Raw genomic sequence first — 21,540 nt, 5'->3', positions numbered from 1 at the left:
GTAGCCTGGCTTCTTGCAAGGGAGGATGCAAAGGGAAAGGATATTACAGTCAGAGCCAGCGAGGGCTGATGTGACTCAAAAGAATTCTGTCCCTTTCCTAACCTACCTCCTCCTGCTCCTCCACAGACACTAAAGTGATCTCTCTGAAAGTCAATCTCAGGTCAGGGGCCTGCCCCAAACCAAGGAATGGCTGCCCATTACTAGGATAAATCCTCAGGCCTTCAAGACCCCCATTCACTGCCCCCATATACTTCACACACGCCAAGCCGTGACCATCACGGGCCCCTGGCCAGCGATGCCTTTCCCTGTACCTCCAACTCATCCTTCACTCGGCAGCACTGAACCCCTGTGTCGCCCCCCATAACCAAGTGCCCTCCTGCCTTCCAGGGCCTAAATGGAGCCTTCCACGACCTGGTACATACGGGCTGAATTCACCCAAGTAACTACTGTGTTAACCCCCCATGAGCTTGCCACGGCTCCTCCAACAGCCTCAGGTCTTCCCCTGGCGGTTTCTCTCCAGGGAAACTCAGTCCATCCCGAGATACTGCCTGCCCTGGGACACGAGTACCATCACTGATGGAGCAGAAGAGTTGTTTTCGAATGTCACCTGAGACTTTCCTTACAGTAAAATCCTGATGCTGGGGGCTGACATCACAGGCTGGAAGAAATGAGTGTTCCCGGGCAGGACAGATCACATTGGGCTAGAAGGCCTGGGAGACACAGTGCACACAGTATCATGGGGCACTCAGGGTAGTTAGGAGGAGGTACAGGCTGGTGAACTTGACCCATGGCCTCTGTAGTCATCCCAAAAGATGAAGCCAAGAAAGAAGAGAAAACCCTTAAATGTGCCTGAGGGGCCTCAAGGCCAAAGAGGGAGGAGCTGAGAGGTCTGGCTCTTGCTCCGCAGCCTGGCCTGGGAGAAGCCAAACAGGATGGGGGGTCAGCTTAGTAATGTACCAGGTACCAGAGAAGGTACCAGGTACCAGAGAAGGGCCCTAGTGCTGAGCAATTTAAGGTTTCCAGGCACAAGTTAAGATCAGTTGCGACGGTCTCCCCAAACTCTCGAACGCAAGCAAACACGACTGCCCTGTAGCAGGCAGCTGGGCTACCTCAAGTCTGGCCCGAGAGCTGTCAGAGGATTTCAGGTCACAGCATTTTTACATATTCACACGCTGACTTCTTTCGGGCCCAAGAAAAACTCCTCGGGCCAGCCCTACGCTTAAGAAACATGATTGATCCATCACCAGAGATTCGCAGAGGCCCACGGGGCCAGAGCTTGCCCAGCCAAGGGGACACGCCTGGAACCCAGCACTCAGACTCCAAGCTCCCTTGCTCAAAGCCCCAGCCCACTCCCAGGGCCTGTGTGGGACTCCCCCGGCCCACCCTCTAGGCCTACCCTCTAGGCACAGACAGCCTGGAGTGCACACCTCTGTCCTGTGAGGCGGCTGCAGGGCAGCTGTTTGCATCGGGTTTGGAAAGAGCTTGGAACTGGTGTGGGGTGTCTACCATGCTGCATGTGCCATCAACTGAAGGAGAAGAGGTGTTCCAAAATGTCACCTGAGACTTTTCTTACAGTAAAATCCTGGGCTGGTCTTTTTGGCACAGAACTCCAAGGAGGCTAAAAAGTCTAAAGTACTTGAAACTGCCTTCCAGGTTATCTTGGTGGAAGGGTGGAACGAGTTTTATGTTTCTTGCCTTGATTTATAACTTTCAAATGTGCAGACAATGGCATGGGACCGCCATTTGTACTCTCGCCGGGGCCCTGCAAAGGTCAGGGCTGACCAAGGTCAGGGGCAGGCTTGGACTCTTCCTCCAGCTGAGCTTGGGGGAAGGCCAGTGTCGTCTGATTATAAAACGCCATCTCAGCTACCGGAACTCTACGGTGTGCCAGCCGCTCACTTTTTTCTCTAATCTTCATGATAACCTTGGAAAGTTAAAGTTTTATCCTCCCTTCCAGATGAGGAAATCGGGGCTCAGAGCGAAGGACACCTGCCCAAAGCCACATGGCCCAGGAATGGCTGTGATGTGTGCCCTCGCTCCAGGTCACTCCTGGGCTGCCCCCTCCCTCGGAGCCTTGGTGAGGACTGCTGCAGCCGTCTGTATGACACCGCACATCATGCCCACCACGGGGACCAACTGGTTTGACCCACAGACGCCTGGGGCCAATATCCCTTCCAGCCCGCTCATCCCCCCTGGTGTGGCAGAAGCCTCCAGCCACGCCTTCTCGCGCATTTCCAAGCATCTTTTGCTTCTTTTGCTCCATGGAAAGCCCGGGTGAGGGGCTCCCTCGGCCCCCTTACCAGGTGCAGCAGCACTCGCAGGGCGTCCCGTGCGCACTCCGGGTGCTGTAGGATCTCAGTGAGGGCCTGGCCGATGAGCGAGGAGGGGCTGTTCAGCTTAACATCATTCCCGATGAGCATGAACCCTGTGGAGAGCACAGAAGGGCACCTCAGAGCCTGCCCTCGCCCCAGCCGGCAGCTGGGAAACCCCAGCTCCCACCCACTCCCAGCCCCGGCTGGTCTCTACAGCTCACCAATGCCTCCCAGTTACCCTCCAGGGGAGAGGGGCCTGTCCAGGACAGCTGCTCCAGGGGCTGGATTGTGAGCTGTCTAAACCGCTGGAGAGCAGTCTGGCACCTTTCTGTCCCCTCCCTTTTAAGAATCAATACCGTTTAATTGCTCAGTAGGTGGAGAGTGCTGCCTTACAGTGCGAGTGGCTCAGGAAAGTGCCTTTGCTTTTCTGCTGCACTGTGCGTGAAGGCAGGAAAAGGCTGTTCCAAGGCGGTCCTGGGTCCCCCAGTGTCCTTCCCTGGCTTGGCCACTATCCCGAGGAATGATCTGCTTCATTTTCCCTGAAACTCATCAGTGTCTGTCTGGTACATTCCCAGGGGCGGAGGTGAGCTCAGCTCCACCTTGGGGCCGCTGGACAAGAGGGCAGGAGGTTGTCCTCCCTCTGCTGTAAGAGCCAGAGCAGACTGAGCCGGGCCAGGAAGACGCACACATCCACCTGGATCCCGAGCCTCTTCCTCAGCGCTGCTTCTAAAAGCAGGGCCTGCGCGGTGCACAGAAAGAGTAGTCTCCTCAAGTCGTCAAACAACTTTATAGGAGGTGCTCCTATACAGAAGGGCAGGGGGCCCTGGCCAAGCACAGGGACCCAGTTCCCATGAACCCTGCAGTGTATCTGTGGGACTAGGCAGGACCCAAAGCCCCTTCTAATTGCGCAAGTGTATATAACAGACACCTTGGGCTCAGAACGATCATGGAAACCACTGGCATTGCCTCTGTTTCTGCATCTTCTGGCAGCAGCAGTGTAGTAACATGGCCAGGTCCAAACCCTCCGTCCCTGCCTGCACCCCCCACCTTGCAGAACAGGGGCGGCCCTGCAGCGGGGCCCCCAGAGAGCAGGCCTGTTGGACCAACTGAATGTTTCTCTTCAGCTACATAAAGAAACAGGACAGATTCTACTTTGTGTTTTGGGTTCCTTTTGAAAAAGACTACATGTCGTGTTTGTCAAGTAAACAAATGTTTGTTTCCATCTCCCAACAACATGGCTCGTCCGCCTGGCCCGTGCCGTGGCAGAACAGCTCCGAGCCCGGGCCAGCCCCTGCGGGTTCCTCACCTGCTGGCCGATTCAGCCTGGGAACACCATGGCTCCACCTCAGAACTTCCCCAGCTTTGGAAAAGTGAAACCAGCAATTTCAGCACATGTCAACTGAACTGATTCTAAGAGGAAGAGTAAGGTGAAAGCCATTTTGTTGCCAAGTTTTAAATATATCCATGGATGGTACTTTTTTTTTTTTTTTGCCATTAGAATAAACTATGAACGTTTGAAAATAGTATTTCTGATGTTCCTCTGTTCCTAAGGGTTAAGGCACTGCTTTGTGGGTCGGTCCCATCGTTACGGCATTGGTGGAGCGTCTTGGGAGGTGCAGGGGCTATCACAGACTGAAGGTCAGAAGGTATGTCAGCAAAACCACCTCGGCTGGGTGAAGCGTATAGCCCAGAGCTGAGTTTGGACTCTGTGGGCCAGAGCCTGTCAGGGAAGGTCCACAGGGACCCCAGGGGATGTAGGTCATCCCATGGAGCTGAGAGGCAGAGTCCCTCGCCCCACCTCCAGGGACCAGCTGTCACAGGGAACATTCTCCCTTGGCCCCCCCTCACCCCCTGCGGCAGGCCCACTCAGAGCATATGCTGTTGGCCTTCTCAGATGTGTAGTTCCTCACATATCTTCACACGTGGACAGGAAGGCATCATCAGTATCACCATTATCAGCCCCTTGTCACCACTGAAGACACTGAGCTTCAGAGAGGGTAGGTAACCTATCCTGGGTCACACAGCTTGGACCTGGAGCTAGACTGAACCCAAGTCTTCCAAATAACAAATCTAGGGCTCTCTACCACACCACTCTCTTCTATAGTCATTTACATGAGGTGCCGTAAAACCCAGTAAACACTAACCTCAGGAGGAGTTTTACATTCACACTCTGATGGCAAACTGTTCTGCTGCTCCCTGGGCCAAGGACTATTTTAATACCAGGACAGTAAAAGACTGATTTGGCAGAGGACAAAAGTCTCAGCAGACAAGGCTCTCTTTCTGAATCTTCCCATGCTGCCTTTTCTGGTGCCCCGCCCTGCCCTCCCCACCGCCCCGGGGCTCTGAGGACTGGCCCTCGAGGCCCCCGACAGAGGTGCCAGTGCCCGCGCTCCTACCTGCCCAGTTGGAGGGGTGCGAGAAGGCCTTGCTACTCTGCACCACCTTCATGGCCTCCCCCAGGGCAGCGCTGGTCTTCAGGCCATTCAGCAGGGATGAATAGAAGGCGTGGAGAAACGTCTTGGAAGCTGCCACTGACACAGGCCACAGAGATACGAGGACACACTGTGCACCAGCAGCCAGGAAGGCCCGCGTCAGCGCGATGACCCCGTCGGCTGTGACTTTGCTGTTGGACTCCTGAGAGGAGCCGAGGACCACCAGCTTCACGGGCAGCCGCAGGTCCAGGATATCGGCAGCCGTGAGCAGCAGCTCCTGCAGGGGTGGGCAGTCCGAGATGCTCTCCCCGTCACTGGCGTCGTCCTGCACCCGCAGGGACTCCGGGATCGTGTAGGGGTGGCCGAAGGAGCTCTTGCTGCTGGCAGGGTTGCCGTCCACGCTGGGTGTGAGGACCAAGGCCGACAGTTTCCAAGAGATGTGGGTGGCGAAGTGGACACACTCAGCCTGGGTCAGGGCACTCATGACCCGCTCTTTGGTAGCCACACTGCCCACCAGGGGCTGGCAACCCAGCAGCTCGGACACCATGTAGGCTTCCTCTTCGGCTGACGGCATCGGCCCCCACAGCCACCTGTCCATCACTGCTGACGGGAGCTTGGGGTTGCCAATGACAGCCGCCATGGACGTAGAGCTGGAGTAGCTGGGTGGGGTCTTCCTCAGGTGAGACTGGGGGGAGGAACAAGCACACCACTGTCATACCGGCCAGGCTGCCTGGCCGTGGCCCGCAGAGCCGTGGGCTTCCCCGGAGCACAGGGCCGGCCAGCTCTTCTGTCAGGGCTGAGTCTAACTCGATTCACCTGTTCTCCCGACAGCCTCGTTCACTCTAATTTTCAACACCTTTTCGACACGGGTGCATGTCTTACTGAGAATCACACTTGTTATGACAAACTATTGAAAATAATCAGGACTGGATGGTAGGAAGGCCCCTTCCTGTCTGTCAAGCCCCAGGAGGGCTGAGGGAGGGGGCACCGATGGGAGAGAAAGTGTAGGAGGTGAGGGTCTGTGGTGCCTGCCTGCCCAGCATCCCTCACCCCACAGATGTCCCTGTGTACCCCTAAATAAAGGGAACCCCATTCCTGATGAGTCAGGGCTTGAAGAGTGGCTTTAAAACATGTGAAAAGCAAGTCAAGCTCAGGGGAGACAAGGCCAGTTTCAGTCCTTTAGAGCAGCGATCCCCAAGAGAAATGCCTGGTGGGTGTTTGTGAGGAAACAGGACTCTTCCTTCCCCTCAGGATGCTGACAAACAGCCAGCTCACTGTTGTCACCAACATGAAGCTCTCTCAATATGGGCAATCTCTGATCCCAGAGTACTTCTGGCAGAAGGTGTGGTGAGCTGGCACCCTGTGCAGAAGTGTCCAACCAGGCCATCTGGGATTCACTCAACCAAGGACATGAGAAAAACTCGGAGAAAATAATTTCTTTCACTTTGAACTGACTCTGTCCCATGAGAAAGGTAAAATTTGGCAAAAAAAAAAAAAAAAAAAAAAAAAAAAAAGAAAGAAAGAAAGAAAAGAAAGAAAGAAAGAAAGAAAGAAAGAAAGAAAGAAAAGGAAAAAGAAAAAGAAAAAGAAAAAAGAAAAAGAAAAAGAAAAAGGAAGGAAGGAAAGGAAGGAAGGGAAGGAAGGGAAGGAAGGAAGAAAAAGTCTGAACTAAGACCTCCAAAACCCCTCGGGTCAAGAAATGACCTGGTTTGCACCATGCCAATGACCAAGGTCAACGGAGGCCAAGGCAGGTTCCACGGGGGCCGTCCCCACCCCAGGCCTGGGGTCTGGGTTCCTAACCCCACCCACAGGGAGGAGATCTGTCTGACCAAGCCCCGCCTGGCAGCCTGAGGGGCCCTGAGAGCGGCTGGCAGCGGGAGGGGATGTCCACGTGAGAAGCTGGGGCAGTTCAGACCTCTGTGGTGAAGACAGCGCTGCGGTGGACCAGGGAAGGCTGCCAGTGCAGGCCCGGGGGGCGGGGAGCAGCGGGGCTGCGAAGGGCCAGGAGGAGGCCAGGGCTTCGGGCCTCTGAGTTGCAGAAGAGGAGGATTTGGGGTTGGATCAAAAGGCTCTCTCATCACTGGGCAGGGCCAAGGGTGGCTGTGGAGTAAGACCCATGACTCTGTAGATGGCCCACTGCTGCCCTCTTAATTTTCCCAGACTGAGTTTTTTTGCTCAAAGAGACTTAAGTTTTTGCCTGTCCTTTGAAAGCCGCCCCTTGTTTTCAGTTATTTTGTTGGCCTCTGGGATTCTTTCCCACTGACACTAATCTTGTTTGTCTGCCATCCCTGCCCGTGGCCCCCTCCACTGGGTAAACTCGGCGCCCCGTCAGAAGTCGGCTCAGGGCCGGGTGAGTGTGGCGCTGGCTGGGCCTAAGCGCCTCACGGGGGGTCCTGCGTGTCAGTAGGTAACCAGCTTCCTCAGATACTCGGCCTGGGCCTCAAGCCTGACATCGTGACTTCCGAGTTCACAACCTTGATGTCACAGCAGAGAAATTTAGAGAGAGATGACCTAATTTGTGGCTTCCTGACGTAGCAAAGAGCCATCGGGGGTCGTCGGGAGGGCTGTGCCCCTGCCTTCAGACACGCCTACTCTAAAGTCGCCCTACCCTGCTGTGAGCTTTACGATTAACAGTTTGAAGAGATCACATTTTATCACTTTGGAGCCCAGTCTGGCCAGAGACCGTGCCTCGAGGAGCAGAGGGTGCAGCACCCACAGGTCTTCTGTGAGCCTTACCTTGGACTGCAGGCCGAGGGTGCGGATGGAAGGGACAGCGATGAGGGCAAAACGCTCGTACAGATACTCGTTGGAGGAGCTTCCCTTCAGGAGGGCGAAAGGGATGAGGTAGAGCTCCCCCTCCAGAACCAGGACCAGCTGCCGGTGCCGGCCCACAGGGCCGCTGGAGTGCATCAGGCCCTGCGGAGCAAGCACAGGGGCTGACACGGCCTGGCAGGGTGGGCTCGTGCGCGCCGGGCCAACCCCGAGCAGGGAACTGAAATACGCCCAGAAAGAGCAAGGACATCCGAAGGGCCCGTGAGGGAATGCGGGGGAGGGGCTGGGCACTGCCCACAGGAGCGACACCAAGTGGGCGCTTCCTCCAGCCTCGCAGGCCCTGAGAAGGGTAGAGGGCTGTCTCTCCAAGTCTACGGGGCGGGGGGGGAGTCCAGGTTCACCAGTCATGGAGGGGATGTCCCGCAATGACAAGGACTGGCCCTAAGAGATCCAGATGTTCCTACAGTAAGCAGAGAATAATGCAAAGGACATTAACCCAGAAAGAACGGTGTGAGTCATGGTGTACCAGGGGACCAGGGCGAGGGACGTGCATCGGCACGGGGACCCTAAGGCAGTGTAGGAATGACTCCCCTCAAAACAGGCAGTGAGGCAGTTACAGTCACGTTCTCTGAGTTCCTGTGTCTCTGCCAACACCGCCCGAATGGCCTCCCAGAACCGTGACGCAGCTGCCACCAGCATCACCGCCACCCAAAAAGGAGCCAAACCCAGCAGGGGCATCACCCAGGACTCCTTGGGCAAGAGGTTACAGCAAGAACTGATGACGCTCATGATGTCTGGTGACAAAGGAATTTCTGCCTTCCCTGAATCAGACAACTTTTTCTGGATGGATGGGGACCATCCATGGAGCAGCCGGCACAATATGTGAAGACCTATGGTTTGAGCCCTGCCCAGTGGCTACCCTCACAGCGTGCCCACGCCCTGCTACCACCCCACTGGGGACACCCAGGGTAACATCTGCCTGGACATGCCGAAGGACAAATGGTCTGCCTGGTACGACGTCGGGACCATCCTGCTCTCCATCCGGAGCCTGCTAGGAGAACCCGGCAGCGGCAGCCCATTAACACGCATACTGCCGAGCTCTGGGGAAACCCCACGGCGTTTAAGAAGTATCTGCGAGAAACCTACGCACGGCAGGTCTCCAGCCGAGAGCCCCGAACCAGGCTGCCCGGCCTCTCTCCTTGTGCTGTCTGTATTTTTCTCTCTGATGGTCTGTCCTTTCCTTGATTTCTCTACAGGACTCTATCTTCAGCTATGGTGTCACACTTGTTTTATTTGTTGTTAAATTAAGTCTCTGGTTGAGCCCTTGTGATGAATACATTAAATAAATATACTTTGGGTTTTAAAGAAAATAGGCAGTAAGAATTCTACCAGTGTGGGGCGTGCCGTTCATCCCAGTGGACAAGAGGCACAAAACCAGAGCGCAGAAGGAAGTCGGGAACTACAATAACCTCTGCTGGAGAAGGACCTTTCGTGACCTCGGGGCCTGAGGAACAGCCTGTTGGCCCAGGGCTCTGCTGCTGTCCCTACTGGCTCCCCCGAGGCTGCCGGGGGATCTAATGCTGCTGTGACTCCATCGCTCCTGATGGCCCAGCACGAGGCCCTGAGAAAGGGGTGCACACAGACCCATGGCAGCCAGACCGATACCCCCTCACTCTTGTTCTCTATGGACACATTTCTTCTCAAAATAATTGCTGATAGAGACCAAGCCCATGTAAATCTTGATAAAATTAGGAGGAACAATTGAGAACACTGGACTGGACAGTCTGAGCGTGAATAGAGATAGATAAGTGGAAGCTGCTGCGCACGCTCAGGGAGATGCCGCCTGGAGCCGGGTGGGGAGCATGTCCCAGGACCGACAGTCCAAGTGCGAGCACCATGCCCAGGGTGCCCGCCCAGCCCTGAGCCTCGGGGGCAGCGCTGGCTGTGGGGGAGTCACAGCGAAGCTCCCTTCGCCCTCGCCCTGTCTGCCAGCCAAGCGGAGCGCCCACCAGGGTGCTGCCACGATCCCGAAGAGTGAGTATGCACGCCTCATCCGGCTGACATACCGCTGTGGGCACTTGGCTGAGGGTGGCAGAAGACACTCAGCTAACACAAAGTGACACGTGCCTGGCAGGACATTCGGCGTGTCCAAACCCCCTGTGGGTTTTTTTCTTTTTAAAAAATTCTAGATCATCTAAACGAAGCAGGAATAAAAATTATTAGGCAATTTTCTTCCTGCTTGCTTTAAGAGCTATTTTCTAAGAAAAGACAATCACTGTAGGGCCCAGCAAGGAAGAAGTGGGGTGTGTCACAGCACCCCCAATGCTGTCCTTGATGAACTTCCAGGCTGGCACAAGGAGATGGGGACGGATGGGCACCCCCAGCCCTGCTCCACGCCATCTGTCAGCTCCTGGGCCTGTGTCCCCACCACAGGCCACACTGAGCTACCTGCCTGGTCTGGTGTGCAGGGTGGCTCAGGGAGGGCAGTGCCACCGCTGCTGTAGTGTGCCTAGTGGACCGGAAGTTGGGTTGGAGCAGCTGGACTGATAGTGCTCTGACCTCAGTGATGGGTCAGCAACTGTGACAGTGATTACCATGTGCTGCTCAGTGAGAGTCCTACTGCCCTACTGCGGGCAATGTGGGGACTCAGGCCACCTGCCACGAGCGACACCAAACCCATCCTTGGCTGCTGTAGGGGTTGTCAGATGTTGTTAGATAGGATGCCAGCCCCATCCTTACAGGTCTTCCCTGGACTCCTGCTGCCCAAGCCCCAGTAAGTCTCTATCAGGTGTCATCCACAGGCCGCTGACTTCACCAAGACACACACATTGTCAGACAAGTCCCCAGTCATGACGGCACCCCTTCGTGTGACCTGAAGGCGAATCAAGGAGTGCTGAATAGAGTAAGAGGCGAAACGCGGAGGCTAGCAGCCTGATCACAGGGGAGGGGCTGTGCATGGTAATTCAGATATGGAGCCGCACACCAGGAGAAGGGGAATAGGACACTTGCCAGCACTTGGTGAACACTGAGCTAATGGTCAGGAAAGCGAAGTCTCTGAAATTCTAGCCTGGGAGACTGAGAGACTTTTCTCTGAACCGCGTATCCCAATTCATAGATCTGGGTCCTCCCAGGACAGTGCCTGTGGCTGGTACTGAGCTGGCACATGTGTCCAGCCCCAGGCAAGGGTCTTGAATGGGACCCCAGCACGGGCAGCATGTCAGGAGGCAGGAGACAGCAGCACGGGCTTGTGAGCAGACGAGTCACGCAACAGAATGACAGCTCCAGTTAAAAGGCCATGGGAAAACTGACTGACCGTGTTAGAAAAGATGCCCTGGAAAGTGTCTCTGAATTCTGCTTCCAGGATACACGAGCATTGTCCTTGAACAGAAAGATTAGCTACAATCCAATGTGAACTTGAAAACAGAAAATAAAGTGATGTCTCTCTCCAAATTTATATCATCTGTTGGATGAAAAAGGAGAGATGATCACGGAAATTCTCTCTGCACCTCTATACGTCAGTCTAGAGGGGTATCTGCTGGCTTCTTAAGTCCCGGGTTTGGAAGATGAAAACGCTCAGCAGCAGCCCTGCACCTGCAACTGAGTCCAACGAACTCCAGGACAGAGCAGACTTTCTGACCTCTGAAGTTTCTAGAAAGGGATCTTTTGAAGTAGAACAAGACCAAGAGGCCAAGTGCACTACAATCTATTTCCTCAGGGAGTGTCCCTTCACTGACACCAATGCGCTGGGACCCTGCCGGTTGGAGTGCGAGTCCAGGTGGCAAACAGTGCTGGAGAGCTGACTGTGGGCCAGGCCTGCGGATGGAAAAGAGAGGGACGAGTGCCCAGCAGGCAGGCGCTGCAATAAGCGGACAGATGCAGCTAAGGCCCGGTCTTTGCAGAGGGAGAAGGTTGTTCCTTTACATGGGGTTGGAGGCGGGCACCCTGGAGGTGGCTCTGGGAGGCTGTTACCTGTTTATAGCCTCAGCTTCTGATGCCCTGTCAATACCTGTCCTGCGATACACTGGATTCCTGCAGCCAATTCTGTCAAGCGAGCAGGCACTGAGCTTTCGCAGTGGAAGGCTTAGCTGCTGCGGTGGGGAGGGAATCTCCTGCCCGCAGCCTAGGTTGGTGCTGTGTGTGTGAGGACACCCAGGGGAGCCCAGAACATGGCCCTTCTTTGGCCATGCAGTCTTCACCTGGCAATATCCTTCCCACAGCTCTGTCTACACAGATACCAAGGCCCATGCAACCTGTGCACTCCACAGGCCTGCTGTCCCCACAGGCGCCCGGACTCCCAGTGTGTACCGTAGCTCGTTGCCAGCTCTCCTACCTCCACTCAGAGGGCGGCCTGTGGCCTGCCCAGCAATGCTAGACTGGCTCCAGGCTGGCCAAACCAGCAAACGTCTCTGCTATCCAGTGGGCTGAACCATGAACCATACCTTCTCCAGTGTTTGTTCTTTCTTGGGTATGTTCCCTCAGCCCGAGAGAAGCAAAACGAGTTTCTTAGATCTTATAGTTACTCTTTACCACAGGGAATAAGTCTTTATGTTGAACTTCCCCTGGTTAACCTACTGTGTGGTTTCTATCTCCTGACCGGGCTCAGACTGTCTCGCTGGGCTTGGAAGGGTGAAAAGGCTTGTCAGTGACTAGGAAGGGAAGGCGCATTCTGGGGAGGCCTTTGTCATGGGATCTGGGTCAGTCTGCTATGTGGAGAGCTCTGGGTGACCTGGAATTACTAGATTATGGGGTGTGCAGTAAGGGTGGCGGGTGAGGTGGTTCGGAGCACCTCGACAAGACACTCAACTCCCTGAGCCTCAGTTTCCAAACCCTCAAGACAGCGCTTATGTCCACTGCCTCGCAGGCCTGCGGGACAAAGCCAGCTGCAGCAGGGTGTGGGGCGCTATGCCTGGCAGTCGGTGGGTTCTCAGTACGTGCTGGTCAAATATAATTCACAACTGTCTTCAGGTGCTTGAAATAACTTGAACACAGTCCCTATTATTCATATTATTCCTTCCTCTGGGCCTCGATCAGTTTTTCAGAACAACTCATTCCCTTTCCTTCTGGTGTTCCATAAACAATCATGTGGCTAAAATATGTAAAAGGCCTCTCTGGAGGATCTGGCTCCAAATTTTAACCCAGGGACTAACAGAGACCAACGTCACCATGATCCTTCTCATCTTCGCACACCATCACCACCACCCACGGCTATTCCTGAGTGTCCACAACACCCGACACCTATGAAATTCGCTGCCAGGCAGGTGCCCTGAAGTCAAATGTCTGTGGTTCTCCCAGGCAGCTCCCATGGGTCTGAAATGTCACATGGATGGCGAATGCTGAGTTCATCACCATTCATATTGGTCGGTGAGGATCTCTTAGACACACTCATGGTGATCAGGGGTCCTGAACTGTTCAGAAAGCCCTGATATAAAATGGCGTGTCACATGTGTCCTGAATTCTGGCGCAAGAACCACATGCTCTATGTGTATCACCAGGGTTCAAAGGATTAGCCCACAACCTCCACGCGTGGGGAGTTCTGTTTTCACAGGAGGACACGCGAGGCCTCTCAGAGTGTCACAGCAGCACAGACCAGAGGAATGCACAGCCCTGATCATTGTGGGGGAAGGGAAGAAAACTCCTGGGTCTGTGAGCTTTCAGGCAGATTAGATTTGGAATGAAATGGACTGTTTATAACACAGTTTCAAGAAGCAAAAAACTTCCAGGACTCTGGATAACCCAGAACTGTGTACACGGCTAAAGGATTTTTTCCTGATTCATATTTTTGATGGAGTGAACTGATCGAACAGAGCTTTTTAAGGTAGAAGAAACCTTTCTGTGATGCCTCTGAGGAACCTTGGCATCATGGATAGATATTTACAATTTCAGTAAATATCATATACAGTTGTACCCCCTTATCTGTGGGGGATACATTCCGAGATCCCCAATGGATGTCTGAAACCTTGAATAGTACTGAACTCTATATCTACTATGTTTTTCCTATACACACAAACCTATGACTAAGTTTAATTTACAAAATAAGCATAGTAAAAGATTAACAATAACTGACGATAAAAAAAAGAACGATTAAAACAATATACTATAATAAAGGTTTCGTGAGCGGCTTTGGGGCCATTATTAAGTAAAATAAGGGTCACTTGAACATAAGCACTGCGATACCTCAACAATCGAACTGATAGCCGAGGCGGCTACAGAGTGACTACCGGGCGGGGGGTGTATACTGAGTGGAGACTCTGGACAATGGAAGGGCCAGCGAGTGATTTCATCGTGCTACTCAGAGTGGCACGCAACTTAAAACTTACGAACCGTTTATTTCTGGAATTTCTGGACTGCTGTTGACAGCAGCTAACTAAAACTGCAGAAGGTGAGACCACGGACACCAGGGTACTGCTGATCTGCTGGAAATAACCCTCGAACCATGACTAGAGTCTACAAAGACTGTAGACACCGCATTTTTACCAGAAATGAAAAAGTGAAAATTCAACCCACTCAACTGTATTCTTTGGCTAAACAAGCAACAAACCACTGGTTTGCCTGAAGAATCTGAGAAGGAGAGGGGTGAGGAATCTGGGTGCTAGAACGACACAAACAATGGCCAACAAGTGCCAGAGCGGTCTGCCTCCCGATCAGCCTGCGTGAGTAGGGGCCCTCTCCGTCCTGGCTGACCTCATCAAAACGAGCCCACGCTTCCTCGGCGGCAGGCGCGCCTCGGCTTCCCCGGAACCTGCCGGAGTCAAGCTGAGATGGCTGCCGCTGAACATCAGCTTGAACAGAGCCGGAAGCCAGATGACTCCCACCCAACGGCACTGACCCAGGTGAGAACACGGCTTACCTCGAGGGAGCTCACTGATCAGTCTGGGTGGTCTCACCATCGGTTTCAGTGATACAGACAGCTTGCAAGTAATTGCCTCCATTTTTCCTTCTCCTAATCAGTTGTGGAAATGCTTGCTGTCCTTGGGTAACATTTGTCCTCATTTGAATATTACTACAGATGTCTCAATCAGAAATCAATTAGACAGCCTGGCGGTGGGGCTCCCAGCCCCAAGCATGCCAGTCTCAAGGGCTTCATCCTCCACTCCACACTGTGGCGTCGAGGTCTGGCTGTTTCTGTGGACAAACATTCCCCCGCTGTCTCCAAACCCCTCAATTCTATTTAGAAAACAGGCACCTGCATGGTCAGTCTCGTCTCCCAAGGCGTCTGTTCTAGGATAAGCTGGTTTTTTACACTACTTGATTAGCAAGAGTCCTTTTCCCCAGAGAGTAGTTACAGTCATGACCCGGCCAAGGCCCAGCTCTCCTCACGGCTGAACCCTTGGCAGAGCCAGACCCCTTCTTCATGTTTAGATGAGAGGCCTTGGGCGAATTCCCGGAGCTCCAGTGTTTAGAAGGCAGTTTACCAACATGAACAGCAAGTTTTCAGTAAGTTACTTAAATGGGTCGGCTCATTAATCAAGAGCAGAGGCGATGGATGAGCACTACTTCTCTTTCTGACCAGAGTCATGCGCTCTTGCTACCTTTCCTACAACATTGGCTTTTAAGACTAAAAATATAGGAAATAGTGAATTGAAATAAATGAAAATAATAATGAAGGTGACAGAGACTAGAAGTCCAAACTCCAAGGATCTTAAAGTCCCCAAATCTGGATCTTTCAGGAGTAATTTGACCAAATCCTAGGGAATTTCCTATTCTAAATTTAGTTCCTTGATTACAGCAGCTCCTCACCTTGGATGAAGCTGAAGGGGTGATTTTGGACCTGACTGAATGAGCAGCTTCACCTGGAGCGGCCCTGTGGGCCCTCATCATATCACATGATACCACTATCGGCATGTGCTTCTGAGTACTCCCACTGCGAGAACGAGACTGGTCCCGGATCTGACCTTTCACAGAAGCAGGGAAGTCCAAGCTCGGAAGCATGTGTTACTATCCTTCACTCTAAACACTTGCAACTGTTCTTTAGTGACATTTTCTCCTTTGGGTAGCAGACAGGATTTGACTTAATGTTTGCTGATGGTTCATGTGCAGATATAACTGGGCCCTCCTCAAAGAAAACTAGACATGCTCACTCCATCGTGACAGCAAAGGACAGTGTGGTTCCAGGAAAGAGGCACAGCAGCATTTCCCTTAAGCCAAATTAAATCAAATGCCGGTGCAAGCCTACGGAAAGATATTATTCTGTTCCGCTTTTCATACTGTCTGACCTAGTCCCTTAGCAACAGGACTGCGGCTAAACAAAGGCAGTTGTTCAAATAATTATAAACCCCATGTGAAGAGGCTAATCGTTTTAGGCTTGAAGTGTGAGTGATTCATAATCTTGGACTTTGGGTTTTGACTTGTATTTTCATTGAAAATGTGGAGAAGGATCTGGCTTTGTCTGGCAGCTGACAGCGCTGGAGTGGGCTGACGGTGTCGTGTCGCCCTCTAGTGGCCCCCAGAGCAGGTGGGTGTTCCTGCCATGGGAAGCGGGAGGGCGGTCCAGGCCTCCTCCTTCCAGGTGGGCAGCCCCACCGAGGAGGAGCTACTGGACCTCCCCGTGCTCCACGAGGCCCACGGCCTCTGGCTCTGGCCCCCCCATCCCACCTGAGCATCAGACGTGGGTCCATGGCCCACTTTTCAGCAATCTCCCCTGTCGAGGACAGTGTGTGCTTGTACCTGTCAACAGATTCGAATGACTGGATGAAACTGGGGAAGGAAGGGACTCCAGATTAGAGTCTATCTTTTCAGCTACGTGTTTTTACTGAAACACAGTAGATCACTTTAGTAACCAAGGAAAAGCTCTGCTTGCTCTGATCATTTACTTTAATGGCCTTCAAAAGGTTTTACCCTGTGTTTCATTCGAGGCAGCCAAATTTCTTCACTGTATTCAAACACGTTGGTCACGAAAGAGAATAGTTGTAATTATCAGGAACTAAAGATATGCTTTCAAACTAAATGCTGGGTTATTCTGCATCCTAAAGGTGAGTGCAGGGGCTCCGTCACAATGTTCATACAGTGTAGCTCCTTTAGGACATCGTCCCACACGTCTGGGGGCAGGGCTTTGCCCCTTTATGAAGATGATTCTGATCATCGTTCTAACTAGTTTAAGAGGAGCACAGATGTCCAGACGTGAGCTGCCACTAATTCCGTTGGCACAGTTTTACTCTTTAGGTCTCGGGGGAAAGTCTTCAGAGAGAAAAACTGTCTAAGAAACTGTAGATTTTTACAAAGTCATAGAATCCCCTTCAAGGATGGCGCTGCAGCAGCTGCTCTCCAGGGTGGTGATACTACAATGGACGGAGGGAGGAGCTGTTCCTCTCCCCCCACCCCGCACCCCTTCCCCTCTGCACTGCTCCCCACCTAAAGGACTTTCACCTCCAGTACAGAGTCCCTTCCCAGTGAGCTGGGCAGCAGCAGCCAGTGAAACAGCGCTCAGGTGTGGGTCCCCCGCAGGCATGTTCGCTGGACTTGTGATCCTGCCCTGCAATGCGCCAGAAACCTGACCCTGTGCTGGTAGGCAGGGCTGGGGGGCTCACCAGATTCCAGGCTGCTCAAGAGCAGGCCCGACCCCTTCCTTCCACTTCCTAATCTCTCAGAAAGCTCTCAGAGGCCCACAAAAGGGGTCACGGAAAATCCATTAGCTGTTTTCTGCCTTGAATCTTCTGATTTCTATGCTAGACTAGACCCAAAAAGCAAATGCAGCTTTGGACGACACAGCATTCCATAAACTTTACTGAGTGCCATCATGTACCAGGCCCTGTGCCAGCTGCTTGAGACACAGAGATGAGGGACCATCTTTCCCTTCAGGGAGTGTGAGGTGGGCAGTGAGGGAGAGAACAAAAGACATGCCAAGAGCTATGTCCTGCATCCAAAGGCACATCGGATGCCATAAGAGACACTGAGTAGGCATGGGCCCAGCAGAGGGACAGCAGGGGATGAAGGCTGCAGGGTGTGGGGAGAGGAGGGCATGGAAGACTTCAAAGAGTTGGGCCAGAGAAAGGAGAGGAGCTCACCTGCTCCAGATGACATAAGCCTCTAAGTACACACTGGCATCACCGAGCAGGGGGAGGTGTGGGGAGGAGGCCAACAGTGACAGTCAGTCTCCATTTTTACCCTCTGCTCCCACCTCCCCACCACCAATTCGACATTCATGGAGCAGATAATGAGACCTGAATGCACAAGGGGAAATGCAAAGGAATTCAGCAGGCCCCAGGGAACGAAATAACGGTGGGTCTGAAGAGCCTTCAGTGGAGCTGGAGGATCAGTGCAAAATGCAGAGGCCAGGGCAAGAGCAGGGGGCTGGGAGTAAGTCACCAAAATGGTGTGTTTGATGGTTGATGGCCATAAAGAAAATCTGAAAAGTAGTCTAAGTCATACCTCTCTTCCCTGAGGTATGACACATAAATCAGGCTAAGCTATGGTGGCGTCTGAGACGCTCTGAGTGCTCTCTGCAGCCTTGGTGCCCTCGGTCAAAGGACACTGGGGGGATAATAATTCTGAGGAGGAAAGGACGGCTGAGTGTGTTGCAGGGAAGGAGAGGACAGGGCTGGGCCACTGTGCTGATGTGGACGGAGGCGCTGGGTCAGGGAGGGCCCGGCTCTCCGAGGCGGTGTCGGCACGGCGGCCGGCACACCCCAGGCGCACGCTCGCTGGGGCTGCTGCCCTACGCGATGTTCGCATTCACCTAATCCCATCCCTGCTCTAAGCTGACGCATTCGGCGGCATCATCCTCATTTTCTAATGAGGACAGAGGCACTCAAGGAGGAGAAGCAGCTTGGCCGCGGTCACCTAGCCAAGAAAGGGCAGTGCCAGGCACGAGTCCAGCCTGCGGCCTCCCAAAGGCTCTATGCTTTCCCCACCCCTGTCTCCCCAAGCGAAGGAAGTCCAGAGGGCTCTGGCAGGCCATGCGGCCTCCTAAATAACATCAGGCAACTTGAGACACATCCTTGGATGGCCAGGAAGGGAATTCACAATAACAAGGCATCACTGTCAAGGTGTGGTTCCCTGAGGATGTGCTTAACTTGTCTGCTGGCTGAAGTAGAAGAGCGAGCTACTGTGGGGTCACTTCAACGTCTGTGACACAAATCAGCTACCTGGCTGCAGAGAGCTACTAGGAGGGACACTGAGGCTCAGGCCTGCAGAGACAGCTTGCAGAGCCAATCGCTTACAGCCCTCCGCTCCTGACAGCCAGCCCCCTGGAGCACAGCCTCCACTCGCTGCAGGCACCCCGCTCTTTCCCAGGGGTCTGGTACGGATTAAATGTTTGTATTCCCCCTGCCCCCAAGTTCATATGTTGAAGCCCTAACTCCCAGTGTGGTGGTATTTGGAGATGGGGTCTTTGGGAAATAATTCCGTTTAGATGAGGTCATGAGGGCAGGTCCCCCATGGTGAGATTAGCACACTATGAGAAGAGAGAGACCAGAGCTCGCTCTCTTCTCTCTCTCTCTGCCATGTGAGGACACAGTGAGAAGGTGTCTGCAGGCCAGGAAGAGGGCCCTCACCCCAAGAACTGACCATGTTGGTACCGTAATCTGGGACTTCCACCCTCCAGAATCATGAGATCATTGTCTGTCTCTGGTGTTTCGTTACAGCAACCAGAGCTAACAGGCAGTTGTATACGAAGGCATCTGAAACACTCACCAACAAGATTCACAAAGACCCGTGAGCCCTACAGCATCCCCACCCAATTAGAGAGCCATGTTTTGATTGAAAAATGATCTGCAAGACCCAGGGCCACAGAAATCTGCCAGCAGCTTCTCTTAGCCATCTCAATCGTAAGTACAAGGGTGTCTTTGATGTTGGACTCTGATGGTAGCAGAGGCCGAGGGAACTGTTCTCACCAGAAATCACAGCCCTGGCTTGAAACTGCTCAGGCAACACTCTTGAATGGGAGGTGGGGCAGTGGGAAGCACCCCCAGCAGGGAGAGGCAGAGCCCCATGGCCGTCTACTTGGGTGGTTCCCACTCACAACTGGGATGTGCCCTGTGCCTTCCTGAGCCTCCTAATGTCTAAGGAAGTGGGGAAAGGAGCATCGTTTCATTTTTCCCTGAGGTAACTGAGGCAGAATTTACTTGGCTAGGAAAGAGCAGACTAGGACTTGAACCTGGATCTACCAACTTGAAGCTCAGTCTTGTCTACTAACCAGCAGCCAACTTTCATACGCTGACTGAGAAGCTGGACAGAGAAGACTCATGTCCTGGAAAACCTCCATGTGTGTACTGAGCAGCAAATGATGAGTTCTGACGCCAAGAAGCCTCATGGCCCTGGTGGTGGGGGAGGCGGGGCACTTACCCCTTCCATGGGTGCTATGAGCAGGTCGTACAGTGCACGGAGTGGGGGCCTGGTGAACGAGCTTTGTCTCCTGGGAAGAGATGAGGTGCCATCCTTGGTAGGTGACATGGTGTTGCTGACCAAGCTCGTCATGCTCTGGCAGCTCCTGGAGAGAGAAGGGCCAGAGGTTAACCAGGGCGCAGGCAGGGCAGGCAGGGACTCACTTCTCACTCCTCAGTGCTCCAGTTCCTGGAAAAGCAGCTGGAGGCCACACAGCAGGGCCTGGCCCAGCCTCACTTCAGGCTGTGCCCCTTCTCCTCCCTTTCAGGTAATTTTCACAGAACAGCGAGCACTGACAGGAACTGCAGGGTAAACCAGCTGCACACAACAGCCTACATTTCTACGGAGTTTTTCTGCATAATCAAATGTCCCAAAGTGCTGTTCAAAGGATTTAATTACATCCTTGTGTGCGATTGTGTGCAGGCAAACGTGAGGACCATCAGAATCAGCGGCAGCCACCACGCTGCCAGGGAGGACGGTGCCCCAAGGCCAATTAATCTGTGGGCAGGACGCACTGCCAAGACAAGGAATGTGTTGGCCCCAACCTCAGCCTCGGGTCAGCCACTGGGCAGCCCTGAGGCTCTTGCCCCTGTCAGGCAGGAGGAGCTGACCTACAGGAGCTGTAGACAGGGTCAGGTCAAGTGTGGCTTCGGGGCTTTGTTTTGCCTTTTAATTTATGTTCCAATATTTTCAGGGAATATTTTATTGGTATGGATGGTACTGTCAACCCAAAGGACCCCAAGTTTCATACTCCCAACACAAGATGAGAACATTCATTCATTCATTCATTCATTCATTCATTCATTCATAAAATGCTTCTTGAGGGCCAGCTACCTGCCAGGCACTGTTGTAGGCCCTGGAGATCTGCAGAGGACGAACCACACAGGTGAGTAGATGAGACGGCAGGAGGGGAAACAAATCCATTTCCAATGCAGAGATCGGGCTGCCCCCATGTGACTCCCTGAACCTACCCTGCAATCTGGCCGGTGTGGCCTCAGGACTGACTCCTGTGTGACATTCTCTGCACACAATTACTATATAGCCAGCAGTCTCTTAACCTTAATCTAGACACTGTGCACAGTTTTGAGGTGTCTGCTGAGTGCTCAAGGACCCTTAAGGGCAAAGGCTATGTCTCACGCCAGACCACCAGATACCCTGCGGAGCTTCAGTAAGTACCCTGGGCTGCTTTCAGTGGCAACTCCTTGGTTGTTATTTAAGAAAAAACCAAGAAGGTGGCTTTCTCTCCTGGGCCAGGCCACGATCCATGACCATCGGATGAAATGACTTGAAAGATTCATTTTATCTCAGTCTGACTTCAACCCACTGGCCTTCCCCAACCCTTCTAGTTGTTCTCAGCAATGTCCCATTTGATCTAAATTCTAGGGTTGTGACGAGGCAGGATGTGAGCCCCCCTGCCCCGACCCTGCTCACGGCCAGGGAAGAAAAAGCCAAGGACTTGGGGGCCTGAGAGCTGCTCGCATCCATTCCTCCGTCTTGTTCACTCAGGAAACATAATTACAAGTGTCTGGGGCCACGCTGTGTCTTTGCCATCAGAGCCAGTGAAGCACAGATAACCCTGGAGTGACACTTGGAGGCTCGCTTAATTCCACAGAATACAGCGCAAAGAGCAATGAGCCCCTGAGGGGGAGAGCACCAGACTGCTCTCCAGAGGGGTCGTTCTGGTGGTGCACGCGGTGTCTGTCACA

General features: G+C 53.4%; 1 protein-coding gene across 4 annotated transcripts in view; it reads right to left on the bottom strand.

The window, feature by feature from the left end:
* The window catches only part of TTC28 (tetratricopeptide repeat domain 28), a 609,862-nt gene that overhangs the window by 12,132 nt on the left and 576,190 nt on the right, over nt 1-21,540 (bottom strand). For all 4 annotated transcript variants that reach the window (XM_036220513.1, XM_036220511.1, XM_036220512.1 and 1 more), the window contains 4 exons: nt 19,796-19,940; nt 7,481-7,660; nt 4,709-5,429; nt 2,301-2,425 (listed from right to left, as the gene is read on the bottom strand). In XM_036220513.1, coding sequence (XP_036076406.1) covers nt 2,301-2,425; nt 4,709-5,429; nt 7,481-7,660; nt 19,796-19,940 — 1,171 coding nt within the window. The remainder of the gene's footprint in view (nt 1-2,300; nt 2,426-4,708; nt 5,430-7,480; nt 7,661-19,795; nt 19,941-21,540) is intronic.

Source organism: Rousettus aegyptiacus, unplaced genomic scaffold (genome assembly GCF_014176215.1).
Source record: "Rousettus aegyptiacus isolate mRouAeg1 unplaced genomic scaffold, mRouAeg1.p scaffold_m13_p_5, whole genome shotgun sequence".
In the NCBI taxonomy this organism is placed as follows: domain Eukaryota; kingdom Metazoa; phylum Chordata; class Mammalia; order Chiroptera; family Pteropodidae; genus Rousettus; species Rousettus aegyptiacus.
The sequence above is the reverse complement of the archived record's forward strand: the minus strand, read 5'-3'. Positions and strand labels throughout refer to the sequence as shown.